We start from the raw sequence: 24,100 nt of genomic DNA, 5'->3' as shown, positions 1-24,100 counted from the left end.
CAACAGGTACTCTTGGGAGTGCTTTGGTATTTTTAGAAGGCTTCAAAGGGCATGTGAAATGCTTGAAATGTGACACCTGTCTGCTGTCTAAGGTCCCATTTTTAAAAATGACAAGCACTGAAAACCCAAATCTCACTGAAAGTCAATGGGAATTACTCAAAAGTCTTGAAATTACATGGAAGGCACTTTATGACTAGGTACACACAGTGCTGATCATTTTGCTGTACAGGAGATACCATATTTACTCAAATATTAAATGAAGTCCCTCCCCTCCCCACATCAACATGGGGGGAAAAAGTCCTTCATCTTACATTTGCATACAATAAAACAGCATTAAATACATTGCCAATCTTTGAACTGAGCAGCATGTGCTCAGTAATGGAAACCAACTAAGAAGCTGATTAAATGTAGCCAATACTGACCATGACTATATAACACAAGACCCATAAGGGACAAACATACTGATGGGAACCTAACACAAAGATAAGTTAGTTCGTACACTCCATCTGAATAAGACATAAGATAGTGCTCATTGAGCACAGACCCCCTCAGAGCCAATTCTTTTTCAACTGAACCACTACACTGCATACATTTTGATGACTTCTTCTCTCGCACAGCTGAGCTGCGCTTTTTTTTCCTATTCTCAATTATACCTTTTTCTTCACCAGCCTTAAATGCCTGGCAGACATCATCAAACAGCCGCAACAGTTCACCCAGAATCCCTCTGTTGGGCCCTCCCTCAGCCTGCTGCATATGATTAGTGCGGCCCCACCATCCATGAGGTGAATCTCAACCTGGTTTATATGAGCCTCATCTGCATATACATTTTTAGAGGACCCCAGATTCATGACAAGAACACCCAGTTTCAGTCATGAGTGGGAGGAGCGGGTGGCAATTAGCACTTGGCTCCTTTGTGGGGGGTGGTATCTGGAGTACACACACACTGTGCTGTGCTGTGGGCACACCACAGCCTGAAATGCTGTTCACTCTGCTGGGGTCCAGCACGATGAACTATACAGTAAATCATGAGCCTTTTGGCTTTAGACTAATATCATGTAAAGTTCATATTCTCCATAAGCAGGTGCTCAAGTGCTACTTAAAAGTGTGTTTATGGAATAGCTCTGCTAAAACCTGCAGAAGTTTCCAAAAAGGTAAAATGCATCATTTCTAGCTGAACTAGTGTCTAAGGGCATTATATGCAAATTCCTACAGCTATGTTTATTTTAAGATCAGTTTTTTCATATTTATGCCTCACTTCCATGTGCTCAGGGAGAGAAGGATCTGACAGTAAGGGGCTGTGGGGGACAGTGGCTGCAGGGGGAAGAAGGTGGGGGGGGCAAAGGGGTCACCTGACCCCCCAGATTTATCTTCCCTCCTCTAGCAGAAGGTTGATAAATTCAAGACAAAACTTCAATAATTAGATTCTATACCTGGAAAATTATATCAAATTAGCAGCAAGGGAAGATCAGGAAAATGTAAGTCCCTTACTGAATAAGGGAGGCAACCTACTGACAGATCACGAGAAACAGGCTGAAGTACTTGATGCCTTTTTTACCTTGGTCTTCACAGGCAAGGTCAGCTCCCAGACTACTGCACCGGGCAGCACAGTTTGGGGAGGAGGTCAGCAGCCCTCAGTAGTGAAAGAACAGGTTAGGGACTATTTAAAAAAGCTGGACGTATATAAATCCATGGGCCCATATGCCATCTGATGGTGCTGAGGTGATTGCAGAGCTCCTGCCCATTATCTTTGAAAACTTATGGCAATAAGGGGAGGTCCTGAACAACTGGAAAAGAGCAAATATAGTGCCCATCTTTAAGAAAGAAAAGAAGGAGGATTTGGGGAACATTAGACTGGTCAGCCTCACCTCCGTCCCCAGAAAAATCATGGTGTAGGTCCTCAAAGAATCCATTTCTCCACTTGTAGGAGAAGAAAGTGATCAGGAACAGTCAGCGTGGATTCACCAAGGACAAGTTATGCCTGACCAACCTGAATGCCTTCTATGATGAGATGACTGGCTCTGTGGGTATGGGGAAAGCAGTGGACATGATATACCTTGACTTTAGCAAGACATATGGTCTCCCATAGTATTCTTACAAGCAAGCTGAGGAAGTATGGGTTGGATGAATGGGCTGTAAGATGGACAGAAAGCTGACTGGATCGTCAGGCTTAACAGGTACTGATCAACAGCTCGATGTCTAGCTGGCAGCCAGTATCAAGTGGAGTGTCCCAAGGGGTGGTCCTGGGGCCTGTTTTGTTCAATATCTTCTGTAACGATCTGGAAGATGGGATGGAGTACACCCTCAGCAAGTTCATGGATAACACCAAGTGGGGGGGAATAGTAGATACACTGGAGGATAGGGCCAGGATTGAGTGACCTAGACAAACTGGAGGATTGGGCCAAAAGAAATCTCATGAGGTTCAACAAAGACAAGTGCAAATTCCTGCACTTAAGATGGAACAATCCCATATACCACTATAGGCTGGGGACTGACTAGCTAAGCAGCAGTTCTGCAGAAAAGGACTGGGGGTTACAGTGGATAATAAGCTGGATATGAGCCAACAGTGTGCCCTTGTTGCTGAGAAGGCTAACAGCATATTGGACCGAAATTGTAGGAGTGTTGCCAGCAGATCAAGGGAAGAGATTATTCCCCTCTATTTGGAACTGGTGAGGCCACATCTGGAGTACTGTGTCCAGTTTTGGGCCCCCCACTACAGAAAGGATGTGGACAAGTTGGAGAGAGTTCAGTGGAGGGCAACAAAAATGGTTAGGGGGCTGGGAGATTTGACTTGTGAGAGGCCGAGGGAACTGGGCTTATTTAGTCTACACCAGAGAAGACTGAGTGCAGATTTGATAACAGCATTTAACTACCTGAAGGGTGGTTCCAAAGAGGATGGAGCTAGATTGTTCTCTGCGGTAGCAGATGACAGAACAAGGAGCAATTCAGTTTCAAGATGCAGCAAGTTTCGGTTGGATATTAGGAAAAACTCTCTCAAAGAGGGTGGTGAAGCACTGGAACAGAGATGATGGAATCTCCATCCTTGGAGGTTTTTAAGGCCCAGCTTGACAAACCCTTGCCTGGAATGATCTAGTTGGGGATGGTCCTGCTTTGAGCAGGGGGTTTGATGACCTCCTGAGGTCCCTTCCAACCCTCATTTGCTACAATTCTATGCTTCTAAACTAATAAATTTTCCACATAAGGAATCTAATTATTGAGGGGCTGTGTTATAATGAGGGTCATTTTATAATTGAGTAAATGTGGTACTTCAGGTCAAGACTTGCTTTGTGCTGTCAGACACCTTTGAGAGGCTTTCTGCACACTGCTTTCTCTGGTCTACCACATACTGAATTACACTGAAGAGTTTTGTTTTCCCCCCTCCAAAGGACACCCTGTATAATACCATGCACACAAGTTGTTCTGTAGCAATCATAACTTTGCATTCTTCAGTTTGGGGCTGTCCAACTGGTGACCTGAAGGCAGCACATGGTCTGCAGGTTAAATTGCAGCCTACATAACTTGTTGGGCATGGTTACTGGAGCTGTTGAAGTAGTATGGCTCTGGAACCCAAAATGGTGAACACTGCCACTCAGCCCTCTCCAACTGCTTGTCTAGCACTGAATTTTGCATCTTCAGTCACGATTGACAAACTAAAATTGGTGGTGGGAGGGGGCAGAGGGGGACCAGAAGTGGCATTTACCCTCTGGGTTCTAGAGTGTGCCAACAAAACAAATCTGGCAGAAGTGCCAACAAGACACTGCCCCACTGCTAGAGGTAGGTTATGCAGCCTGCAAGAAGCCCCGCAGTCTTGATTTACCCACAAAGTTAAATGAACTGGACACCACTAGCATAGCTTTGTGGAGGATCATTCTAAACTAACTGTTAGTGGGTTGCTTATAACAGCTTTATAGTTAACAGTGTACTATGAAATATGCACAAATATTATTTTTTCTCGTAAATAATTTGTCAGTATGATTTGGGGAAAAAAACACAACTAGAATCTGGTGGATGAGGGCTTTGGAAATAATCCAAAAAAGTACATCTTTATAGGCAAAAGTTATTCTTACCAGATTGGGATCATAATAAGCTTCCTGTGTTGGTGGAATGACATTAATCTGAGTTATATTAGCAGGAAGTGATTTAGAGCAATTTATCAGCATTTGCTCCAGACTCGTCAAATCCTGTCAGAAGAAAAGAAACAAATTCATAACCCATTTTTCTGCTGACCTATTTCAGTAATTATACTATGCATTCTATTATATTACATCCTTCTGCATTCAGGATATTTAGAAATCTTTAAATTATCTACAAAAATGAATCTGACGGTTTCTGAATGAAAAAGACTTATTCATATTGGTCCCCAATTTAAAAAAAAAAAGGTATAGAAGCAATCTTACTAATGTCAAAGTAGTTACGCACACACTAGGCATGTACTTAAGTACTTGGTTGATTCATGGTCATAATGAAGTACAACCAAAGCAAAGGAAACCAAAGCCCTGTCTCTTTAAAAGCAAAGAAAATTGCACTATTGTTGATTTCAGGAAAATACAAGTTTTCCCAATTTGGAACCTGGGACCTGAGGAAGAATGTCTTGCATTCAAAAACTTGTCCAACTTTATCCCAACTACAGAATTGGTCCAATAAAAGATATCACCCTAAGGAATATTTGCCTCTTGCATAATTTCTGGACCATGACAGCTACAATATCAATCTTATGCTATCCCAATTTGAAATAATTTAAGTCCTTCATGTGCTATTCTGAGGACAAGTCATTTAATGCCCTTCTCAGTTCACCATCTGTAAAATACAGAAAATACACATCTCTCTGCCACCCACCTCTGTATGTATTTAAGAACTGAAGTGCTTCAGAGAAGATTTCCTCTCCCCGTATCTCTCTTTTTTTTTTTAATTGTATCATGCCTAGAACAACTTAGGGGCCTAGGTCTCTGGGTACTGTTGTCATTTAGATATCTGCTACTACCACCACCCTCCATAACCTTCCTCCTCTTTTTTACCGCCTCTTCACAAGCCTTGTTTATTTATACTGTAGGTTTTTTCTTGGGGCAAGGACTCTTACAATGCATATGCAGAGATGTGACAATAGCCTCCCACTCTGAGCTGGGACTTCTAAACACAACATAATGTAAAGAAGCGCTGTCCATCTTCTGAGTAGCTGGGGGCTGCATGCCATGCTGCTGTTGCTTGCCCTGCCTGGCTACCGGTGCTCCCCCAACCCCAGCAAGCTGCCTTGTATGGGTGCCCCCAATCAACATATTCTTCAGGTTATGCTAGCTGCCCTAGGGGCAGGGGCAAGAAACTGAAACTAGGGATAAAGCAGGAGCCCAGAGACCCTATCAGCAGCAATAGCAAACAGAGGCATAGCAGCGCAGCTCTGCATCTGAGGCAAACTGTGGCAGTGCCAGCTCTTGCCATGCCAACTGTGATCAGCTGCCTCTGTGGCAATGACTACTTTTGCATTCTCACACAAAGTCACCGCCCTGGGCTGCTACCCCTGTCCTCAGCTACTGACAGTGGCAACCAGAGTAATGAGGGTGGAGGGGGGAAGTGGTGCTTGGAGTCTGCAGGCCACAGCTTAACACTTTGTGAACTATAAGTTGGACAGCCCTGAGGTAAAGAATAAGTCATTTTGCATAGTATAACATATGCAAGCTAAACACTCCATTCAATTCAAAGGATGATGAACTGCTCTTCAAGTACACCTAAAACATCAGTATTATTTTACCTAAATTGGAAAAAAGCATACATTAAAATTCCATTGTACGTTTAAACTTTTAACAGAGTTCCAGCAAAGAGTAAAGATTTGTTTTTCCTGTGTGGTAACTATATTGGAAAATAAAATGTACCTGCAAACTCAAGGGCAGTTCATGGATTCGTGTGGCCAATGTACGAATCTCCCTGTCAGACAAAATGCCTGACTGATCTGTATCAACTTCATCAAAAATCTGAGAAACATTCAGTGGCTGAACTGCACTCATGAGATAATAGAAATATGAAAAAGCAAACTGCATATCTTCCGAGTGCCGCACTTTGTGAAATGATGTCTTGTCAAATTCCTCAGGAAACCTGTCCAAATCAAATAAAAATCAGTTTCCTATTCTGACACTTCAAACAGCAAAACATACCTTAACAGAAAAGCTCCCCAAAGAACACTTATCTTAGCACTGCTGTCCCATAAAGACATGCTTTCTTTCCCATTTCACACTGTTTTACAACAAGCCGTCAATACACAGCAATAAATTCAACTGTGCAAACACAGAAGAAAAGAATTGCACCAGCTCCAGTTTTTCTTTCACTTTGTTTCAAACAAAAGCATACTTACATGTCCTGTAGCTCTTGCATAACAGTGCGGTCAATCATGTGAGGCATATGAGCAGGGACTTTTCGGGATGTAAATCCAAATTTACTGTTTAGAAGTTTATTTACATATCGAAGAGAATCGGCAAACGTATCTTTCAGATGCCTCCCAGTTTGTTTACCATCAGTAAGGTAGGACATCTGTTTAAGTAATGCCTCTTCTTCCTAAATAATGACAGGCATATACCAGATGTATGTTATCAGAAACACAAACATTAATCCATTAAACCCAGATGCAGACTGACATTTCCAGGGACATGCCAAGCTTTTTACAATACCTGAAAAATATGACAGCAGTTTTAACATGTTCTTGTTCAAAAAGAACATCTTAAGGATTTAAAATGTGGCCTCATCCTTATGTCCTTATCACAATAAGGAATGACGTACAGAATTTTATTTAACTTGATACAGCTTAAAAACAAAAGCCCAATTAAAACCACCATCTGCTAAGGGACTTATTTATAATCACACATTTCTTTTTCTGATTATGCACTGAGTTAACAAGATCTGATCCCCTGAATGTAAAAACAATCTTCTTAAATAGAGTGCAATCAAAGATTAAGCTCAAATGAAAATAAAGAGAGCTTAAATTTTAAATGCAGCATCTCTACGGCTTGAAAGCTGTAAGGATCAGTCTTAGCCAAATAGGTCTGTAGGGCTGCCATGTCCTTCCCTTCAGGAGATACCCTGCCAAAAATTTTGGGATGAGCATATGGAAGAGTGTTTTCTACATATTCGCTTGATCTGTTCTTCATATTAGTTTTTGGTTGACTTACTAGAAAAGGCACTCAATGTAGCATATAGATTCAAAATAGAGATTGCATTTTTTAATAGATTAGATTTATATAGAAATGAACTAAGTCTTCACATATACGGTGCATCTACACGAGACTACTGTAGTGTTGACTAATTAGCTCTGCAGTAAAGCAGCAGCATCTACATGTGCACTACTACACATACTGCAGTAAACTAACCAACTCTGCCATAGGATAGTACTTCCCAACAGAAGTACTATCCTACAATAGCGTTATTTACAGCTGCCTGCTGACTAGCTCTGTACTATAGCACCCCTGTGCCCCAGCCAGCCCTTCCGTAGCGTGTTATGCTGGGGGGCTGGGCAGGGGGGGAAACGGCTCCAGGCTGGAGAGCTAAACCCCCAGAATCCCTGCTCGCTGGGGCTGCGCTGCCCTGGCTTAGAATTCTGTAGTCCTCAGTGCACGTGTAAATGCTATGCCCAGGAGGAATAAACTCCAGCCCGAACTGTGCCAAAGTTTAATTGTGTCGCATTAATATCGTGTAGACACGCCCACAGAATTTAAATGAGGATCAGTTCAACCCCCTGGCAGTGCTACAAATCTGAGTTGCAGCCTAGTGGCACTTCATTAAAGTAGGAACTGAATCTGACTTTTTAAAAGACAACTAGAGAAAGAAGTGAATTAGACCAGTCATTTTTCACCATCCAACTAGAAGTACAGAAAGTAAATGAAACTAGCAGTAAAAAGAAAGTAAAGTAAATTAGATTTTAAAAAAATCTGTCAAATAGCGGTAAGAATGGTTTTATACAATTTTTATCTTAACAGTATCTCATTAAATAATGCAGATAAGCAAATCTAACAAATCTTTTGAAGCTACAAGTTCTATTTTGTGGATGCAATTAGGATACTTACATCAAGAAGATCTTGGAAATACTTTCTTTTTTCCCATGGCAAAAAGCCTCGATCACTTCCAGCATAATACTGTAGTTTTCTTCCTGGAAAAGCTTTGCCTTTTGTATCTATTTGGTCATGACCTGGGTTTATTTCCATTCCATCAGGCTTTTCAGCAGCCTCCACATTCCCAGTATCTTTTGACTTATAAGTTTCCTTTAGTATGAGTGCATTCAGTATTTTTTCTCGAGATCCAGGTTTATTTCCCACATTTTGGGTTAAAGGCATTGAGTCAAGCTTTGTTTTAGAAATGGATTTTAACTGAAACTGACCATTTATGTTCAGTGGCACAAAAGTACTCTTTGTAGGCATCAATTCTGAAGGAACTACATCATGCATTTTAATTGTAACTTCTTTTTTGCCTCCATTTAAATCGTTACCAGGTTTTTGCTGATTAGTAAGGTTTTTTTGGTCTTTTAAACCAGCACCATTGTCCTTTATTTCCAGCTTTTGAATTTCTGTTATTACATCTTTTTTAACAGTAGGTAACATTTGAAAAGATCTCAAAAGGGCAGCCTTTGACAGATTGTATCCTTTCTGAGTGAGGTCACCATTTTCTAGCTTTAAATCCAGGTCTTGCAAAGCCAGCTGAATATCTTCAGGGAGGAAAGACACATTTACTAGAGGTATTACCATGTTTTGATGAAAACCCTCTGATGTGCCATTTGGATGTTTCTTGATTCTTGGAAAGCGTTTTTCTTCAGGAATATCCTCAAAAATCATTTCAGCTTCAGGTATTGAAGTTGTAGTTTTCAGGTAAGTGTCAGATTTCTGTGAGGTAGTTGTGTTTAATTTTGGTTCCTCTCTAGTATCAACCTCAACAGCTATCTGCATTTTAAACTCTTCATCATTTTTATTTAGAAATGTAAGATTAAAATAGATCACAGTTGCATTCATTCCACTATGCATTATCAGGTGGATAGTTTTCCATTTGTTGGCAACAGAAGCATGACGTATAACTGGATTATCACTATATGCACCCTCAATTCCTTTCTTGGCTATTTCAACAAAGCTGAAATAGGGCAGGTATTCACCTTTCGGAATAACATAAGTAGTCTGATTAAGTTGGAGAGTCACCTTGTACAACTCATCAAAGTGATCTGGAAAAATAAAATGAAGAGTTCCCATTAGCTCACATTCTGCCACTTTTTTTGTAATGACTTGTCCAGCAGTAGAGAGACTATCAGTAATGAGCAAGCTCCAAAACTATACTTACAATTACTACCAATTATTCTAATTCATGTACTCTGAATAACATATCACCATGTTGGATATACTGAGACTTATCAACTTATTCATTCCAGTGATGTTTATAAAGCTACTGCATTAATTATTTATTTTGGTGTTTTTGTAGTCCATTAATAGTCCCTCTATTTTAGTTGTAGTTCAACACAGATATCTACAAAACCATGCTTTGGCCACATTTAAAAATAGCTCCATGATTGTTTAGAGCAGGGGTGGGAAAAATGTGGCCCGCAGGCCAGATGTGGCCCACCAGCCCATTCTATCTGGCCCACAGGGGCCCCTAAAAAATTTAGAAAAGTAATAATTACCTGCCCCAGGCTGCTTGTCGTGCAGCCCTCAATGGCTTGCCAAAATTCAGTAAGCAGCCCTCCGCCCGAAATAATTGCCTGCCCCTGGTTTAGCAGGACCTATAGTACTTTACCATATTTTGGTTGCAAACTTAAAAAAACAAAATAGTCAAAATACCGTCATTATAGATAACTTCACTGCCCTCATAATGTACAGTACCTGACTGTCTTACTCTACTTGTCTCACTTTCTTAAAACCCCACTTCCAACCACTGCCTTCTACTTCTGCTTGCTGCTCTCTCCTTACAGCAAAAAACCGCAAACTTTCTAGTGTATCAGTAATCTCTGGTTCCACTACTCCAGTAGGAAACTGGAGACAGGCCTGCTGAAAGTCTCTGGGTCAGGGTCAGAGGGGAGAGCAACAAGGGTGATGTTGTGGTGGGTGACTGTTATAGACCACCAGACTAAGAGGATGAGGTGGATGAGGCTTTCTTTAAACAGCTAGCAGAATTTTCCTGATCACAGATCCTGGTTTTGATGGGGGACTTCAAATCACCCTGACATCTGCTGGGAAGGCAACATAGCAGTGTGCAGGCAGTTTTTGGAGAGTGTTGGGGACAACTTCCTGGTGCAAGTGCTGGAGAAGCCAACTAGGGACTGTGCTCTTCTTGACCAGCTGCTCACACAGGAAAGACTTAGTGGGGAATGCAGAAGTGGATGGCAACTTGGGCAGCAGTGACAAGATGATTGACTGCAGAATTCTGAGAAAAGGAAGGAAAGAGAGCAACAGAGTAAGGACTGCGGACTTCATAAAAGAAGACTTCGATTTGCTCAGGGAACCTCCCCTCAGAGGACAGTTTGAGAGAGACAGAGGAGTCTAGGAGAGTTGGGTGTATTTTAAAGAAACCTTACTGAGTGCGGAGAAACAAACCAACCCAATGCTCAGGAAAACTATCAAGTATGGCAGAAGACCAGCTTGTCTTAGGGAAATCTTCAGTAAGATAAAGAACAAAAAGGAATCTGACAAGAAATGAAAACTTGGACAAATGACTAGGAAGGAGTATAAAAGTATTGCTCAGGCATGCAGGTATGAAATCAGGAAGGCCAAAGTGCAACTGGAGTTGCAGCTAGCAAGGGATGTGAAGAGTAATAAGAAGGGTTTCTGCAAGTATGTTAGCAACAAAAGGAAGATCAGGGAAAGCGTGGATCCCTTACTGAATGGCAGAGGCAACCTAGTAACAGACGATGCAGAAAAGGTTAAAGTATTCAAAGTCTCTTTATCCTCAGTCTTCAAGGCAAGGTCAGCCACCAGACTACTATATCTGGCAGCACAGTTTGGGGAGGAGGTGAGAAGCCAGTGGCGAAAGAACAGATTAGGGACTAGTTAGAAAAGTTGGACGTGTACAAGTCCACGGGGCCAGATGCAATGCAGCCAAAGGTTCTGCTAAGGTTGTTGGCTGATACGATTGCAGAGATGCTGGCCATTATCTTTGAAAACTTGTGGCAATTGGGAAAGTGCCCAGATGACTGGAGAAGGGCAAATATACTGCTCATCATTAAGAAAGGGAAGAAGGAGGATCTGGGAAACTACAGACTGGTCAGTCTCACCTCAGTCCCTGGAAAAATCATGGTGCAGTTCTTCAAGGAATCCACTTCTAAGCATGTGGAGGAGAAGAAGGTGGTCAGGAACAATCAGCATGGATTCACCAAGGCCAAGTCATGCCTGACCAACCAGATTGCCTTCTATGAAGAAATGACTGTTTCTCTGGATGCGATATACCTTGACTTTAGCAAGGCTTTTGATATGGTCTCCCACAACATTCTTGCAAGCAAGTTAAGGAAGTATGGATTGGATGGATGGAAAACTGGCTGGATCATCAGGCTTAAGGGGTAGTAAATCAATGGCTTGATGTGTACCTGGCACTCCATGAATTTCTTCTGTTTTTTCATAGCAAATTTTAAATTCTTACATTCACATTTATGGACTTCCATTGCTCCATTCCACCAGCACCTGTGTGTGTTCATTCCTGGGTACCTCCTTGAACTGCTGTGCTCCTTCCACACTGTCTTCTGTAGCTTGCTCCTGTTTTTGTCTTCACATGTTTTTCCTCCCTCTCCTTGTATTTGACATCCTCACCTTTTAAACCTACAAATCTTCAAATACACTACTTGGAGGACTAGGAAGAATGGGTCTGTGAAGCACCATATGGGTATCAATCAGATAAAAAGGCTGTAATCAAATGCCTGAGCTATCTGATCAAATTCATACCCACAGTGAAGATGTGTGTATGGACAACCACTAGAAGCAGAAATATCTGTTAATAACTGGGTAAGCTGTAGACAGACTTAAGCATTAGCTCAGAGCAAGTTGAAATTCATGCCTCTGCAGCTGTACCAAGATGTCTTAGCTGCTCTGGTACCTCATTTTCACTGCTAACTTTAGTTTTCACATACCATTTAAGTGTATTTTCTCCTGTAACATGCAAGCTTCTTGAAACAAAGACTTAAATATTCTGGGTTCTGTACAGAACCAAGTACCTTATCTAAGCACAGAGATGTGAAGGCCCGGAAAAAAACCAGAAACATTTGGAAAAAAACCCGTTTTCCCCCCCATCTTTTTCTGAGGACGTTTTTTGTTTTTTTCTGAAAAAATGGAAAAATTGAACATTTGGAAGAAAATTTAAAAAACCCTCTTATGAAATATTTTCTTTTAGAATGATGAATAAAATGTTTAAGACAAAGTTTTCCTATATTGCTACCCTTTACTCCCCCAAAACATTTTCTAATAACTATGTAATAGGAAGACTTTTTAAAGACTATCTGCAGTACCAGAGCACTACAATTCCTGTACACCGAGGAGAAACAGTACAGTACAACTCTCAAATGGAAGAGCAAGGTGCATTTCTGTCCCCACGGGGCACTGCCATTTTCACAAGAGACGGAAGGATTCAGTGCTTTCTTTGATTGTGCACTTCCTCTACTGTTGACTTCTGATCTAGAGGTTGGTGGATCTGCTCCTGTCCTCCTGACTAGGCCTCAAAGGACTGGAAGTGGACACTGGCAGCAGCGTCCATTCATTTCCATAGAGATCAGAAACAAGGAGCTTAATGCCCTGCTTGCTCAAAGGCCTCAGGAGAGGAGACAGAGCAAATCTAAAGGTTTTGGAGTTGGAAGGAACCTGCCTCCTCCTCGCCTTGTGACCTTCAGATCTGCAGAAGTACAGAAGCAGTACAAAGGAGTTGAAAGAAAGTATACTTCTTTACTGAAAGGTAAGAGTTTAAATTTCTCTGAATTCAGCTATATTTTAGCTGCATTAGTATATTTTCATAACCTATGTAATTCAGAATTGAATTCCTACTAATCTGATGTTTTGTGACAAATCACCCAAACTTAGCGGTGAGGTGAGGCAGGGAAGTTGTTCACAGATAACTCTGAGGAGGCCTTTCCTCCATCCATTACTAAATTTGTACATGCTGTAGTTTAGTGTTTATATACATAAGCCAGCCACTAAATTACATTTTTCTTTTTTCTCCCTCAGCAAAATGGTGTGACCAACTTCTAGCATATGAAAGCATTTCCATACTGCAAGTTATACTGAGGAAAAAAAAGTCTAATGAAATATGGATTTCCAAATGTTACTAAACATGACCAAACACATCCTTATATGTAAGAAGTGTCCTCATTAAAAAAATCAGTCATGGGTGTAAGTGAGGAGGAGGTAGATCATGATGATGAAAGTGAAAGTAGCTCTTTCTGACATTCTTCTGAGACGCCATTGTCAATAACTGAAAATGCATACTGGCAGGAAGCTTTTAAATTACTAAGACCATAATACCATTTGCCCAGCAGACATCCTTTGAGCAAGCCTCTTTTAGAGTTAGAGTATGAACATGTAATGCAATCTGTGCAAGGAAAAAATCAATGAAGCAGTGTCTTGCAGTACTTACAGATGGATGGACAAATGTGCGGGTAGAAGGAATCATAAAATTTGTGATAACACCCCAACCAGTTTTTAACAACACCTCAACCAGTTTTTTTACAGAAGCATTGAAACAGGAAAGAAACAGGCATACTGCAGAATATATCAGTAGTAAAATATGTGAAGTCTTATAGAAGATTGGGAGTGGTAAAGTATTTGCTTTGCTGACTGACAATGCAAGTAACATGAAAGCAGCATGGGAGATCATAATGGATAAATATCCACTTATTACTGCAATAGGATGTGCATCCCATGGGCTAAACTTGCTTCCTAATAACATTGTGAAGTTGGACACTCTGCAAAAGATCTATAGAAGAGCAAAAGAAGATATAAAACATGTAAAAGTTACTCATACTGTAGCTGCAGTCTTTAAGAATCAGGAAGAAAAGAATGCAAAGAATAAAATAGTGACACTCAAACTCTGTAGTAAAACTAGATGGGGTGGAGTGGTGATCTCATTTGAAAGCTTACTGAAAAACAAAGCCACTCTTCAAGAAATAGTAATAACTGAGGATCTTAAAGTACCCAGAAGCGTAAGGAACGCTGTACTTGATGAGGATGTCTTCTGGGTTCAGCTGCAGAACTCCCTGAAGATGCTAAAGCCAATTTCTTCAGCAATCACTGCCTCTGAATCAGAGTGCACTTTTGTCAGATGTTCCTTACCAAATGGCCCAGGTAAAATCAACTGTTTTTGAGAATCTAAGTGCATCTCCGCTTACAAGTACAGAAGAAAGAAAACTGAAAGACTTTATTAACAGACGGGAAGAATTTTGTTGCCAATCAATTCATGCCACTGCAAATCTCTTGGATCCAAGATTCAAAAGTGGAAATGTCAGTGATGATAGCACTGCTACTGCATTTGACTAGATTACAAAATAAGTAACAGACTTAGGACTTGATGTTGGAAAGGTATTTTCAAATGTTACAGAATACAAAACCTTCAGGTATTTGGTCCAGGAATGCAATCTGGGACTCTGCCAAGCATATCCCTCCTGCAACATGGTGGCAAGGCCTTTGCACGACACAGCCTCTGACTCCTCTTGCTTCTCGCCTGCTTCAGATTCCTCCATCTTCTGCAGCATATGAAGGAAACTGGTCTATGTTTAGAAATACTCAAACCAACTCAAGAAATAAACTAAGATGTGAAAGAGTAGAGAAGCTTGTCTCACTCAGGGCAAACCTTCAGTTTTCAGAAGTCCATGAAGATGATAAAAATGAAGGATCAGAAGAAGCAGAAACTGCTGATAGTGGACAGCTCAGAAAATGAGACTAATTAGACAAAGTTTCATGTAGCAAAACTCGTATTCAATGAGTCGGGGAGGGGGGGTCCTTTTTTTCTCAGCTCTTTTTTTAAAATGACTGTTTTCTGTAACTGCTTGACACTGTGGAGGAGACTAAGTCCAGAATACATAACAACTGCCTTTGTTTTACTACAATGTTGATGGTTTCTTCTTTTTTCAACTTTAATTTTTGCCTGCTTCTCATAAACTGGCAAAAACTAAGAGATGCTAGGTTCCTTAGAGTTCAGCAGCTTGTAGCTGTCCATTTGTAACAAAAATTAAAAACATTTTAAAGTAAATTAGTAAATGTGTAATTACTGTCTGAATAAACTGTTTTTAAATGTAATAAATATACCAAACATGATAATTTTATGAGCAAATCAAATTATACATAATACATTTTACGTTCTTAAAGGAGTAAAGTGAATTTCAATCTGTAAAGGGTGCTAAGAAAATAAATAATGTGTATATTTCGATTTTTCCCAAAAATTGCCATTTTTTCCCATGGCTTCAAAATTGTACATTTCTCGCCAAGCACAATAAATAACTACCTGAAAAAAAATAAAATCAACCAAAAACATATTTTAACGTTTGGATTGGTCTAAATAAGAATCGCCCTCTGACATTTTCCTAAACTGGTAACATAGTCACAGCTCCTTTCCCACAATTCTACAAAGGGTTGCAGAATGGAACTCCACAGAGAATAGCCACAAAGTAAAAAAGGATAATTTGTTATAAATACTTACAGAAAGATTATCAATGATGTGCTTAACATACCTTGCCCGCAGTCACCAGCATCAAATCCACAAAAAAGAACATTGCATGCCTGGTCACAAAATTTATCAGCTAGCCAGGAATTAGCACAGCCTTGATTGCAGTATGAAACTCCACTTATTCCTGCGCCAAATTGCCAGGGTGGACCATTCCCTGCTCCTCCAACTCCACCACCGCCAGCAACATAACGGCTACTTCCACTGTTACCTAAAGAAAAGAGAAAGCAGAGTCCACTGAGACTTTCCTTCAGGGATAGGTTAAGTTCCACTATCATTTTAAATCTTGTTTTCCAGAGTTAGGCAGAAAAACCATAAGCAGCAATTACTAGAGTTGTGTGCTTCGGTCGCTGATTCCATTTGGTGGAGATTCGGCCCAATTCCATGGCCGAATCTAATCAGGAGACCTTTTAATCTCTTCAAATCGAATCGGAACCCTCTGAATTGATTTGGAGAGATTCAATGATTTGGACATAGACACAGCTTTAAATGTTTTTCTACATACCTCAAGGTACCAGGTGGCTTGTCAGCACTGAGATGCTGTGGTGGATGGAGCATCCCATGGGAGCGCGGGGGGTGGGTTCCCCAGTGCACTCAGCGGCAGACCTGGAAGCAGACCAGAAGCACTTCCACATCCATGGTGAAGCGTACGGGGGACTGCCCCCCCCCCAAGCCTCCCAGCTCGTTAACTGGTGCCTCCTGGATCTGTGGGGGCACCCGGGGTTCCCCCACGGCCAATCACTGAGCCAGGAGGGGTAGGGATGGTCCACCGCTGAGCATGTGGGGGGGAAGCTCATGCTCCTGTGGGTTGCTCCATCCACCCCAGCATCTCAGCGTTCACGAGTCACGTCTGGTACCTTGAGGTATGTAGAAAAAAATATTTAAAGCCATGTCTATGGCCAAATCATCGAATCTTCATATTCGGATTCGGCTGAATCAAATCGGGACAGTAATCTGAATCAATGAATCGAATCTCTGTCCCTGATTTAGGCTGCATCCAAATCAAATATGGCTTGTTTCGCACACCCCTAGTAATTACCTTACATTAAGATATGCTGGCTTGCCTCCTGTAAACCAGTGGGAAATCTAAGCAGACTTTCTGGGCCAGCAAAAACACCTAAATTATTTTAAAACAGAGAGGAAAAGGTTCACCTACTTTGTAAATCTGTATGGACCTTTATGGGCCAAAGTCTAACAACAAGTCCATCTGTTTAAGAAAATGCACCAACATACAGGTTCGCCCCCACCCCCAAATACAGGCCGTTTATTTAACTCCATACTTTCATTTAAATAACTAGTTGCTACTTTTGAGCTCCTCAGGCACTAAAGACCACAAACATTGAACTGGAAAGATCTTAATATAAAATGTGAACATCTGATTATAACGGTCTTGGGCAAGACTTTGGGGGGGGGGGGGGTTTGCAGAAGACAAAAAAAATCCAAAGTTACAGCTCTTCTCATTCCTTTCTCTAATTTGAAATCTATTTTAAAGCAACTCCATATGCCTTTGTTTTATGTCTCCCTGCTGAAAGCCCCTTATATCCATTTTTAAGATCAGTTCTAAATATCAGAGATTGGCAATTAGAAATCTATCCACACTTTTTAGGAAGAATATCTTTGTACTGCATTCCAACTTATTTTCAAAACCCTCTAAGTAGTGCTCATGCAACTGTTCCTAAATATTCTCTAACTCCTGTTGCCAAAAAATCCCGTAAGAAGACTGAAGAATTATGACAAAGAAAAACAAAGAAAAGAATAGCTATTTCTCAATTCTCAGATGCTATAGGGATTTAGGATAGCCACCTGCAAGTGCTTTAAGGATGTGTATCATAAAGTAGGAAACAGATAGTGTGGTGTATATGAGAAGTTCTGGTAATAAATAGATGAATCTTGTTAAACCTGATTTTAGTAATGGCAATTATGTTGATACCCCTCATCAAAGCATTTGGTAAATCTAAATAGCCATAAAAAACAATAATAAAAGTATTTAACATTAAAGCATTTGTTAGTTTTTCAGACAAAAGTGTGACAGGATCCAATGGTTGAGAGCAAAAGTTAGAAAAAAATCAAATTGAAAGTGAGCTGCAACATTTTATAGAAATGGTAATTAGCCATTTTCCAAATGGTTATTTCTAATACCCAACCTAAATTTTCCTTGCTGCAACTTGAGACCATTGCTCCTTGTTCTGTCATCTGCCACCACTGAGAACAGTCTAGCTCCATCCTCTTAGGAACCAAACACTTTTCAGGTAACTGAAGGCTGCTATTAAATCCCCCTTTAGTTTTCTCTTGTGCAGACTAAATAAGCCCAGTTCTCTCAGTCTCTCCTCATAAGTCATGGGCCCCAGTCCCCTAAAGATTTTTGAACAACTTTTATGTAATAAAGTCATCTGTATTTAGAGTGTTAAAATACAGATAACATCTTCTAAAAATAGTGTTGTAATTCAATATACTAACACTTTACTAAGTATGCTTTGTATTACTACTCTGATATTACCAAAATCAGATTTTAATTTAATACTTACACATATAACACTGAGTCTGTGATATCAGAGATAAGCCATAGTTTTAAACATATGCAAAATGCCATTATTAATCCTTATAATCTTACCTTAACTTGTAATTGGGGTCTGAAAGTGATTCTAGTACTTATTTATTTCTCTCCCCCCCCTTTGTGCCTCCTGACAACAAAACATTTATTCATTGGTAAAACTAATATTTTACTACTATCAGGCCTGCTGTGCAAAGACAGGCAATAAGATCCAAAAATCTATTCTCATCTAGTTAAATATGGTACATGAAGCATGATTTCCTTATTATCTTATATATTAGTTTGCAATATTATTTCCCTCAAGCAACTAACTATATATCTATAAGCCAGACCAGTTTTTTTTGTATTTTTCTAAGAAACACTTTTCTTAGTTATAGGATAATCCTTTTAATTTTAAATGATAAAAGTAAATTTAACTTGTTTGTAAATCTAAATTTGCCCTCTTACCAATGCAATCGCCTCCATCCCAATCACAAGCTGAATTATTACAGGCTTTATCACAGTAACCATCTTTAATCCATGAGCCAGGACATCCCTCAGCACAGTTTGGAACAGGCCAAGTCAAGTAAACCTAGAATAGTATTACATGATCAGGTTTTTTGTCAAAATTAGCAGTCATATAAAAGTAAATTTAGTTTGCCTCACAATATATACTGAATTAGTCAACACTTACCTGTGCATAGTGCTTTAGAAATACTAATCATCCTCAGCACCCAGAAGTGAAAGTATTATTCCCTTTCAGCGGGAAAAATTAAGGCTCACATGAAAAGACTGTCAAGCAACTTCCTGATTCCCTACCATTCTTTTCATTTCCATAGATTGTATTCAAATGACTGTTAGACACTTGATCTTTTAGAAGATAAAACGAGGGAAGTCTAAAATAATACACTTGGTGTTTCCTGGTGCTGTCAACTAGCCATAGGTGTAACAAGCACAAGTGCAACTAGCGTACTTATCACTAAGAACCTTACCATCTAGGAGTTTAATGTTTCCAAGAATTTCTAGGATAAAATAATGTAGGAAAAGTATTTTGTTTAAAAATCATAAAAAACTAAGCACTTTTATTCTCAGATCCCTCTCCCAAGAATTTTACAATGTGGTCCCAGCTGTGAAAGCTACAGAGCAAGTAGGTATCATAAAACAAAATTTCAGCTAAAGTCACATCAGCATCATGGTCAACTGACGGAACAGTAATACTAGATTGGGAGACAGAAACCTCATATTTGCTACCAGACTGCTGTGTGACCAAGGGCAAGTCACTTTACCCTCTGAGCCTCTTCTCCTGCCATCCTCTTTCTTTAGACCACAGGCAGAACTGTCTCATTTTGTTATGTAATAGGATCACAAACAAATACAAATAATAATAAAGTTTTCTCCCACCAAAAGGTTAGCGCACACCTAACCTATAGATGAAATGATACTAGTTTGCCTCCGAGAATGTTGCAGGAGACTGCAACATTCTCGCAGGCAAACTAGGGAAGTACGGGCTGGATGAATGGACTGTAAGGTTGAAAGAAAACTGGCTCAGACATTGAGCTCAGAGGGTACTAACCAAAGGCTCAATGTCTATTTGGCAGCCGGTATCAAGTGGAGTGCCCTAGTGGTTGGTTCTGAGGCTAAGTTTGTTTTTGGACTTCTGTATCTTCATCAATGACCTGGAAGATGGCATAGTGTACAGCCTCAGAAAGTCTGCAGATGACACCAAGCTGGGGGAGTAGTGAGGGTAGGGCTAAAATTCAGAGTGACCTAGACAAATTAGAGGATTGGGCCAACAGAAATCTCATGAGGTTCAACAAGGACAAGTGCAAAGTTCTGCACTTAGGACGGAACAATTCAATGCACCGGCACAGGCTGGGGGCTGACTGACTGCACAGCACCTCTGCAGAAAAGGACCTGGGGGTTACAGTGGACAATTAGCTGAATATGAGCCAGCAGTGTGCCCTTGTTGCCAAGAAAGCTAATGGCATACTGCACTGCATTGGTAGGTGTACTGCCAGCAGGTCAAGGGAAGTGATTATTCTCCTCTATTCAGTGCTGGTGAGGCCACATCTGGAGTGCTGTGTTCAGTTTTGGGCCCCCCACTACAGAAAGGATGGGGACAAACTGGAGAGTCCATTGGAGGGCAATGAAAATGGTGAGGGTGCTGGGGGCAGGGCTGTCCCAGGGGGTGGGTGGTAGAATCACGGCAACCGCCCCAGGCCCTGAGCTTTGGGGGGCATCGTTGAGCCAGGCAGAGCGGCCGCGGCCCCTCCTGCAGGGCCCGCCTAGTGCTTGTGACTCAGTCAGCTTTGCATCCGGCCACTTGCCCCTCCCCCGCCCCCTGCCAGCTTCTTTGCGTTCAGGCCCCACACAGGCTGAGTTGCCCCAGCCCTCGCACCCTGCTAGGATCGTCTCTGGCTGCGGGGCATGACTTCTGAAGAAAGACTGAGGGAACTGGTCTTATTTAGTCTAGAGAAGAGAAGACTGAGGGGAATTGAATAGCAGCCTTCAACCACCTGAAGGATGGAGCTAGACTGTTTTCAGTGGTGGTAGATGACAGAACAAGGGGCAATGGCCTCAAGTTGCAGCAAGGGAAGTTTAGGTTAGATATTAGGAAGAACTTTCTCCCCAGCAGGGTAGTAAAGCGGTGGAACAGGTTACCCAGAGAGGTGGTGGAAGCTCCATCCTTGGAGGTTTTCAAGACCCACCTAGACAAAGCTTTGGCTGGGATGATCTAGTTGGGGATGGTCCTGCTTTGAGCAGAGGGCTGGACTAGATGACCTCCTCTGAGGTTCCTTCCAAGCCTAGGATTGTATACTAGTTGCTAATACAACTGCATTTAAACATGGCTGTTCCATGGTCCTAGCATGGTTGTCTAGCCTAAATATAACTGTTGCTAAAGTGCTGATAGGCTATAAATTGCTACAGGTTTAGGAAAGGTGGTATACCTCAGTGATAGGCCCTGACAGTGTTTTCGGTACTTGGAGAAGTGATGAATAAGAAATGTAAAATGCAGACTGATTCAGCAATTATCTAATCTCAGTGCTATCAAGAACTACTAAGTCTACCGTCTCAAACAAGTTTCCCATACAAAAGGAATTCACAAGCAAAATAAAACTGCATTCCCCTTCATTTTTTAATCTCTGTGAAACAGAAAAGCAACATGCAGCAAAGGGGTGACAGCAACAGAAAATAAACTAACACTTAAATACCATGTGTGGGACCGAATGGGTACTGCAAAAGAATCTTCCCAGTGTTTTAAACTTTTATAACTTATTTAGAGTTAGTTTTGTTACATGTTTTTCCTATTTCTGATCCTTTTTTTTAACAAGTTCCTGGGCAGCTGTACAATTTTACAAAGATTCACTTAGAAGAGTTTTTCAAGAGAAGAGGGGGAGCTACTGGATGGAAGTGCGCAGCAGCTGTCACTGTAGGGATACATGCAAGAAACTGCTGGATGAAGCAGGGTTAAATGTAGACCCATTTAGCCCATTTGTATTGCTACAGACTACTGTGCACATGTAGCAGTTAGATTGCAACAGCGGCTGCATGCTCCCTTTTGAAACAGCTCCAAGTGAACATCTGTCCATGATGTGTATTCCTAAAGAAATAAAATAGGCTGCAATTTTTTGGATTGGTCAGACTAATGACATCAATCAAGATACTTTCTGCCAATTCATGCAGAAAGTACTTGCAGTATCAGAACTGGAAATGCTTATGCATATGGTATGCTGACCTAGAAACTACTTACTCTCTGAATAAACTGGGTTATTTTAATAGAGGGCGGAAAGGAAAAGCAAGCAGGAAGGAAAAAAATAGCTTGAGATAAACAATCCCTCAGCAAACACTGATGACTTATAAGGGCAATACTGGGACTATTAGTTTTGACAATGGATTGCAAGTGTAATGTTGTTATGCTTTTAAACCTTGATGGGGCTGAAAAGGACTCTCAAGACTGGGAAAGCTGCTTTGGGGGCCTGGGCCACCCAACTGGGACCAGATAACTTTCTGGATATGTCTGAAGATTTTAGGCCTGCTCATATTGTCATCAGGGAAAGATAAGATTTTACATGAGACAGACACACATGTAGACTATTTTAAAATACTTTTACTTTAAATGTTTGAGGGAAGGGAAGGAATCAACCAGAGCTACACAGACTCATCAAACCTGCTGGGCAAGCAGAATTGATAAACAAGTTATTCTACAGTTCAGGGCAAGGTTTAAGCGTGAGAAAAGTGTGGAACTCAAAGACATAGGGCCCAACAAATTAGAGGCTGAATCCAAAGAAACTAAAATTGGTTCAGCTAATCTCCAGCAAGACATTTAACATTAGAGCCTTGCAAAATATGGAAAATGTGGGGTTTAGTCCCCATGACCCAGTTACCAATTCCGTACGTTTTAAAAATAGATATTCCTTCAAAAAATTATTTATATTCTATCTTCCTTTCATATCATTTCTTGAACTTACATCATCATGTTAGATTAGAAACTGTTTCTGAACGGTTTCTGATCAAGCATAAGGACTTACCTTTTGACCCTTGGAGTGACTGTAAAAATCATCAGGCCATACATCTTTCCCAAACATAACATCATCATTTAGATAAATGAACTTCTGGGACAGGCTAGCAATGTGATGAATGTGACTTTCGATAGCTGGGGAGCTAAAGGTAGGCAGGTGACTCAAATTTTGAAATATTTCCTGACAGAAAAGAAAAGAAGAAAAGAAAAGAAAAAAATATGCATCTTTAGAACTTTTTAACATAGATTTAAACTGCCAGGTACAGCAGAGAAACTTTATTCAATATGAAAATTATTTTGGCTGAGAAAGGGAGAAAATAAATAAAGGAAGGAATAAAGGGCCAGGAAAATAAATAAGGAATAAGTACAGTTTTACCATCTTCTCTTTGTAGCTCTAAAAACATTTCAAATTGCATGCTTACACTGGTCTTCTTCTTACACTAACGTAAGTGGCAGACTATGACTGTTATTTGATCTAAAGTTAACTGAAGACAACAGAAAGGCTCCCATTCACTTTGGGTGCAGACAAGAGTGACAATTTTTGCCTGATCTGACCACAAAAAGCAGTTTATAGCTATGATCAAACAAAAGTGCATGGCTGCAAACAGCTTTAAAAATGGCCAACCGGGTGAAAATTTGACCCTTCATTGCATGAGGTATCAAATAAAGACGTTACAAAATATAGCATCTTTTGTAACTTGTGTCTGTGGAGCTCCCAGCCTGTCCCTATTTTCAGAATGGAAGGGGGAAAGGGAGCAGAGGGAGTTCAGTCTGGGGAATTTCAGGATCCCCTGGAAGGTGGAGCAGGACTACTGCAGTCCCCTCCAAGTTGGGAGGGCTCCAATTCACCTACCCCACCCTTCAGCACCAGGCGGGGAGCCCAAGAACAAGCTCCCTCTGCTCCCTTTCCTCCCTCCCATTCTGAAAACAGTGAGCACTGGCAGAGAGCCCTGTCCATTGCTATGGGAACCTGGCCCTGCAGCTAGATTTCCCTCTCCCCTGGAACCAACAGTCAACTTCTGTCTGGTCTGGGGTACCACTGTAACTCAGAACGGCTTGCAAAAATCATTCTGAGTTACAGCTGGGAGCTGCACTTCTGTCTGCATTCCTCAAGAACTGTCAAACAGGTCATATGTGCATATATTTATATGCCTTCTGCATTACAGGCTACACAAATCTGTATAGGGTTCGAAGCCAGCTGAAGCCACTACAACATGGAGGGAATCATGGATCTCCATTTCTTACAGGTAATTTAGTGAGCATGTAGTGTTGCTATAGCCAAGATGGGCCAAAGAACATGCAAGAAGCAGGATTTGCTTGATAAGATCTCATTTGGACGAGCTATAGAGTTCGGAGATATGTCAGAGGCAGACAAGGTTCCTTGGGTGAATTTGATATTTTTTATTAGACCA

General features: G+C 40.9%; 1 protein-coding gene across 1 annotated transcript in view; it reads right to left on the bottom strand.

Moving 5' to 3' along the window:
• Positions 1 to 24,100, bottom strand: part of GNPTAB (N-acetylglucosamine-1-phosphate transferase subunits alpha and beta) — a 98,115-nt gene that overhangs the window by 28,923 nt on the left and 45,092 nt on the right. The window contains exons 10-16 of the mRNA XM_025198926.1: positions 22,699 to 22,869; positions 18,638 to 18,761; positions 15,647 to 15,850; positions 8,040 to 9,178; positions 6,338 to 6,537; positions 5,862 to 6,081; positions 4,065 to 4,178 (exon numbers count right to left, since the gene is read on the bottom strand). Coding sequence (XP_025054711.1) covers positions 4,065 to 4,178; positions 5,862 to 6,081; positions 6,338 to 6,537; positions 8,040 to 9,178; positions 15,647 to 15,850; positions 18,638 to 18,761; positions 22,699 to 22,869 — 2,172 coding nt within the window. The remainder of the gene's footprint in view (positions 1 to 4,064; positions 4,179 to 5,861; positions 6,082 to 6,337; positions 6,538 to 8,039; positions 9,179 to 15,646; positions 15,851 to 18,637; positions 18,762 to 22,698; positions 22,870 to 24,100) is intronic.

This window comes from Alligator sinensis, unplaced genomic scaffold, assembly GCF_000455745.1.
Source record: "Alligator sinensis unplaced genomic scaffold, ASM45574v1 scaffold74_2, whole genome shotgun sequence".
NCBI lineage: Eukaryota > Metazoa > Chordata > Crocodylia > Alligatoridae > Alligator > Alligator sinensis.
This window is presented reverse-complemented; position numbering and strand designations above follow the sequence as displayed.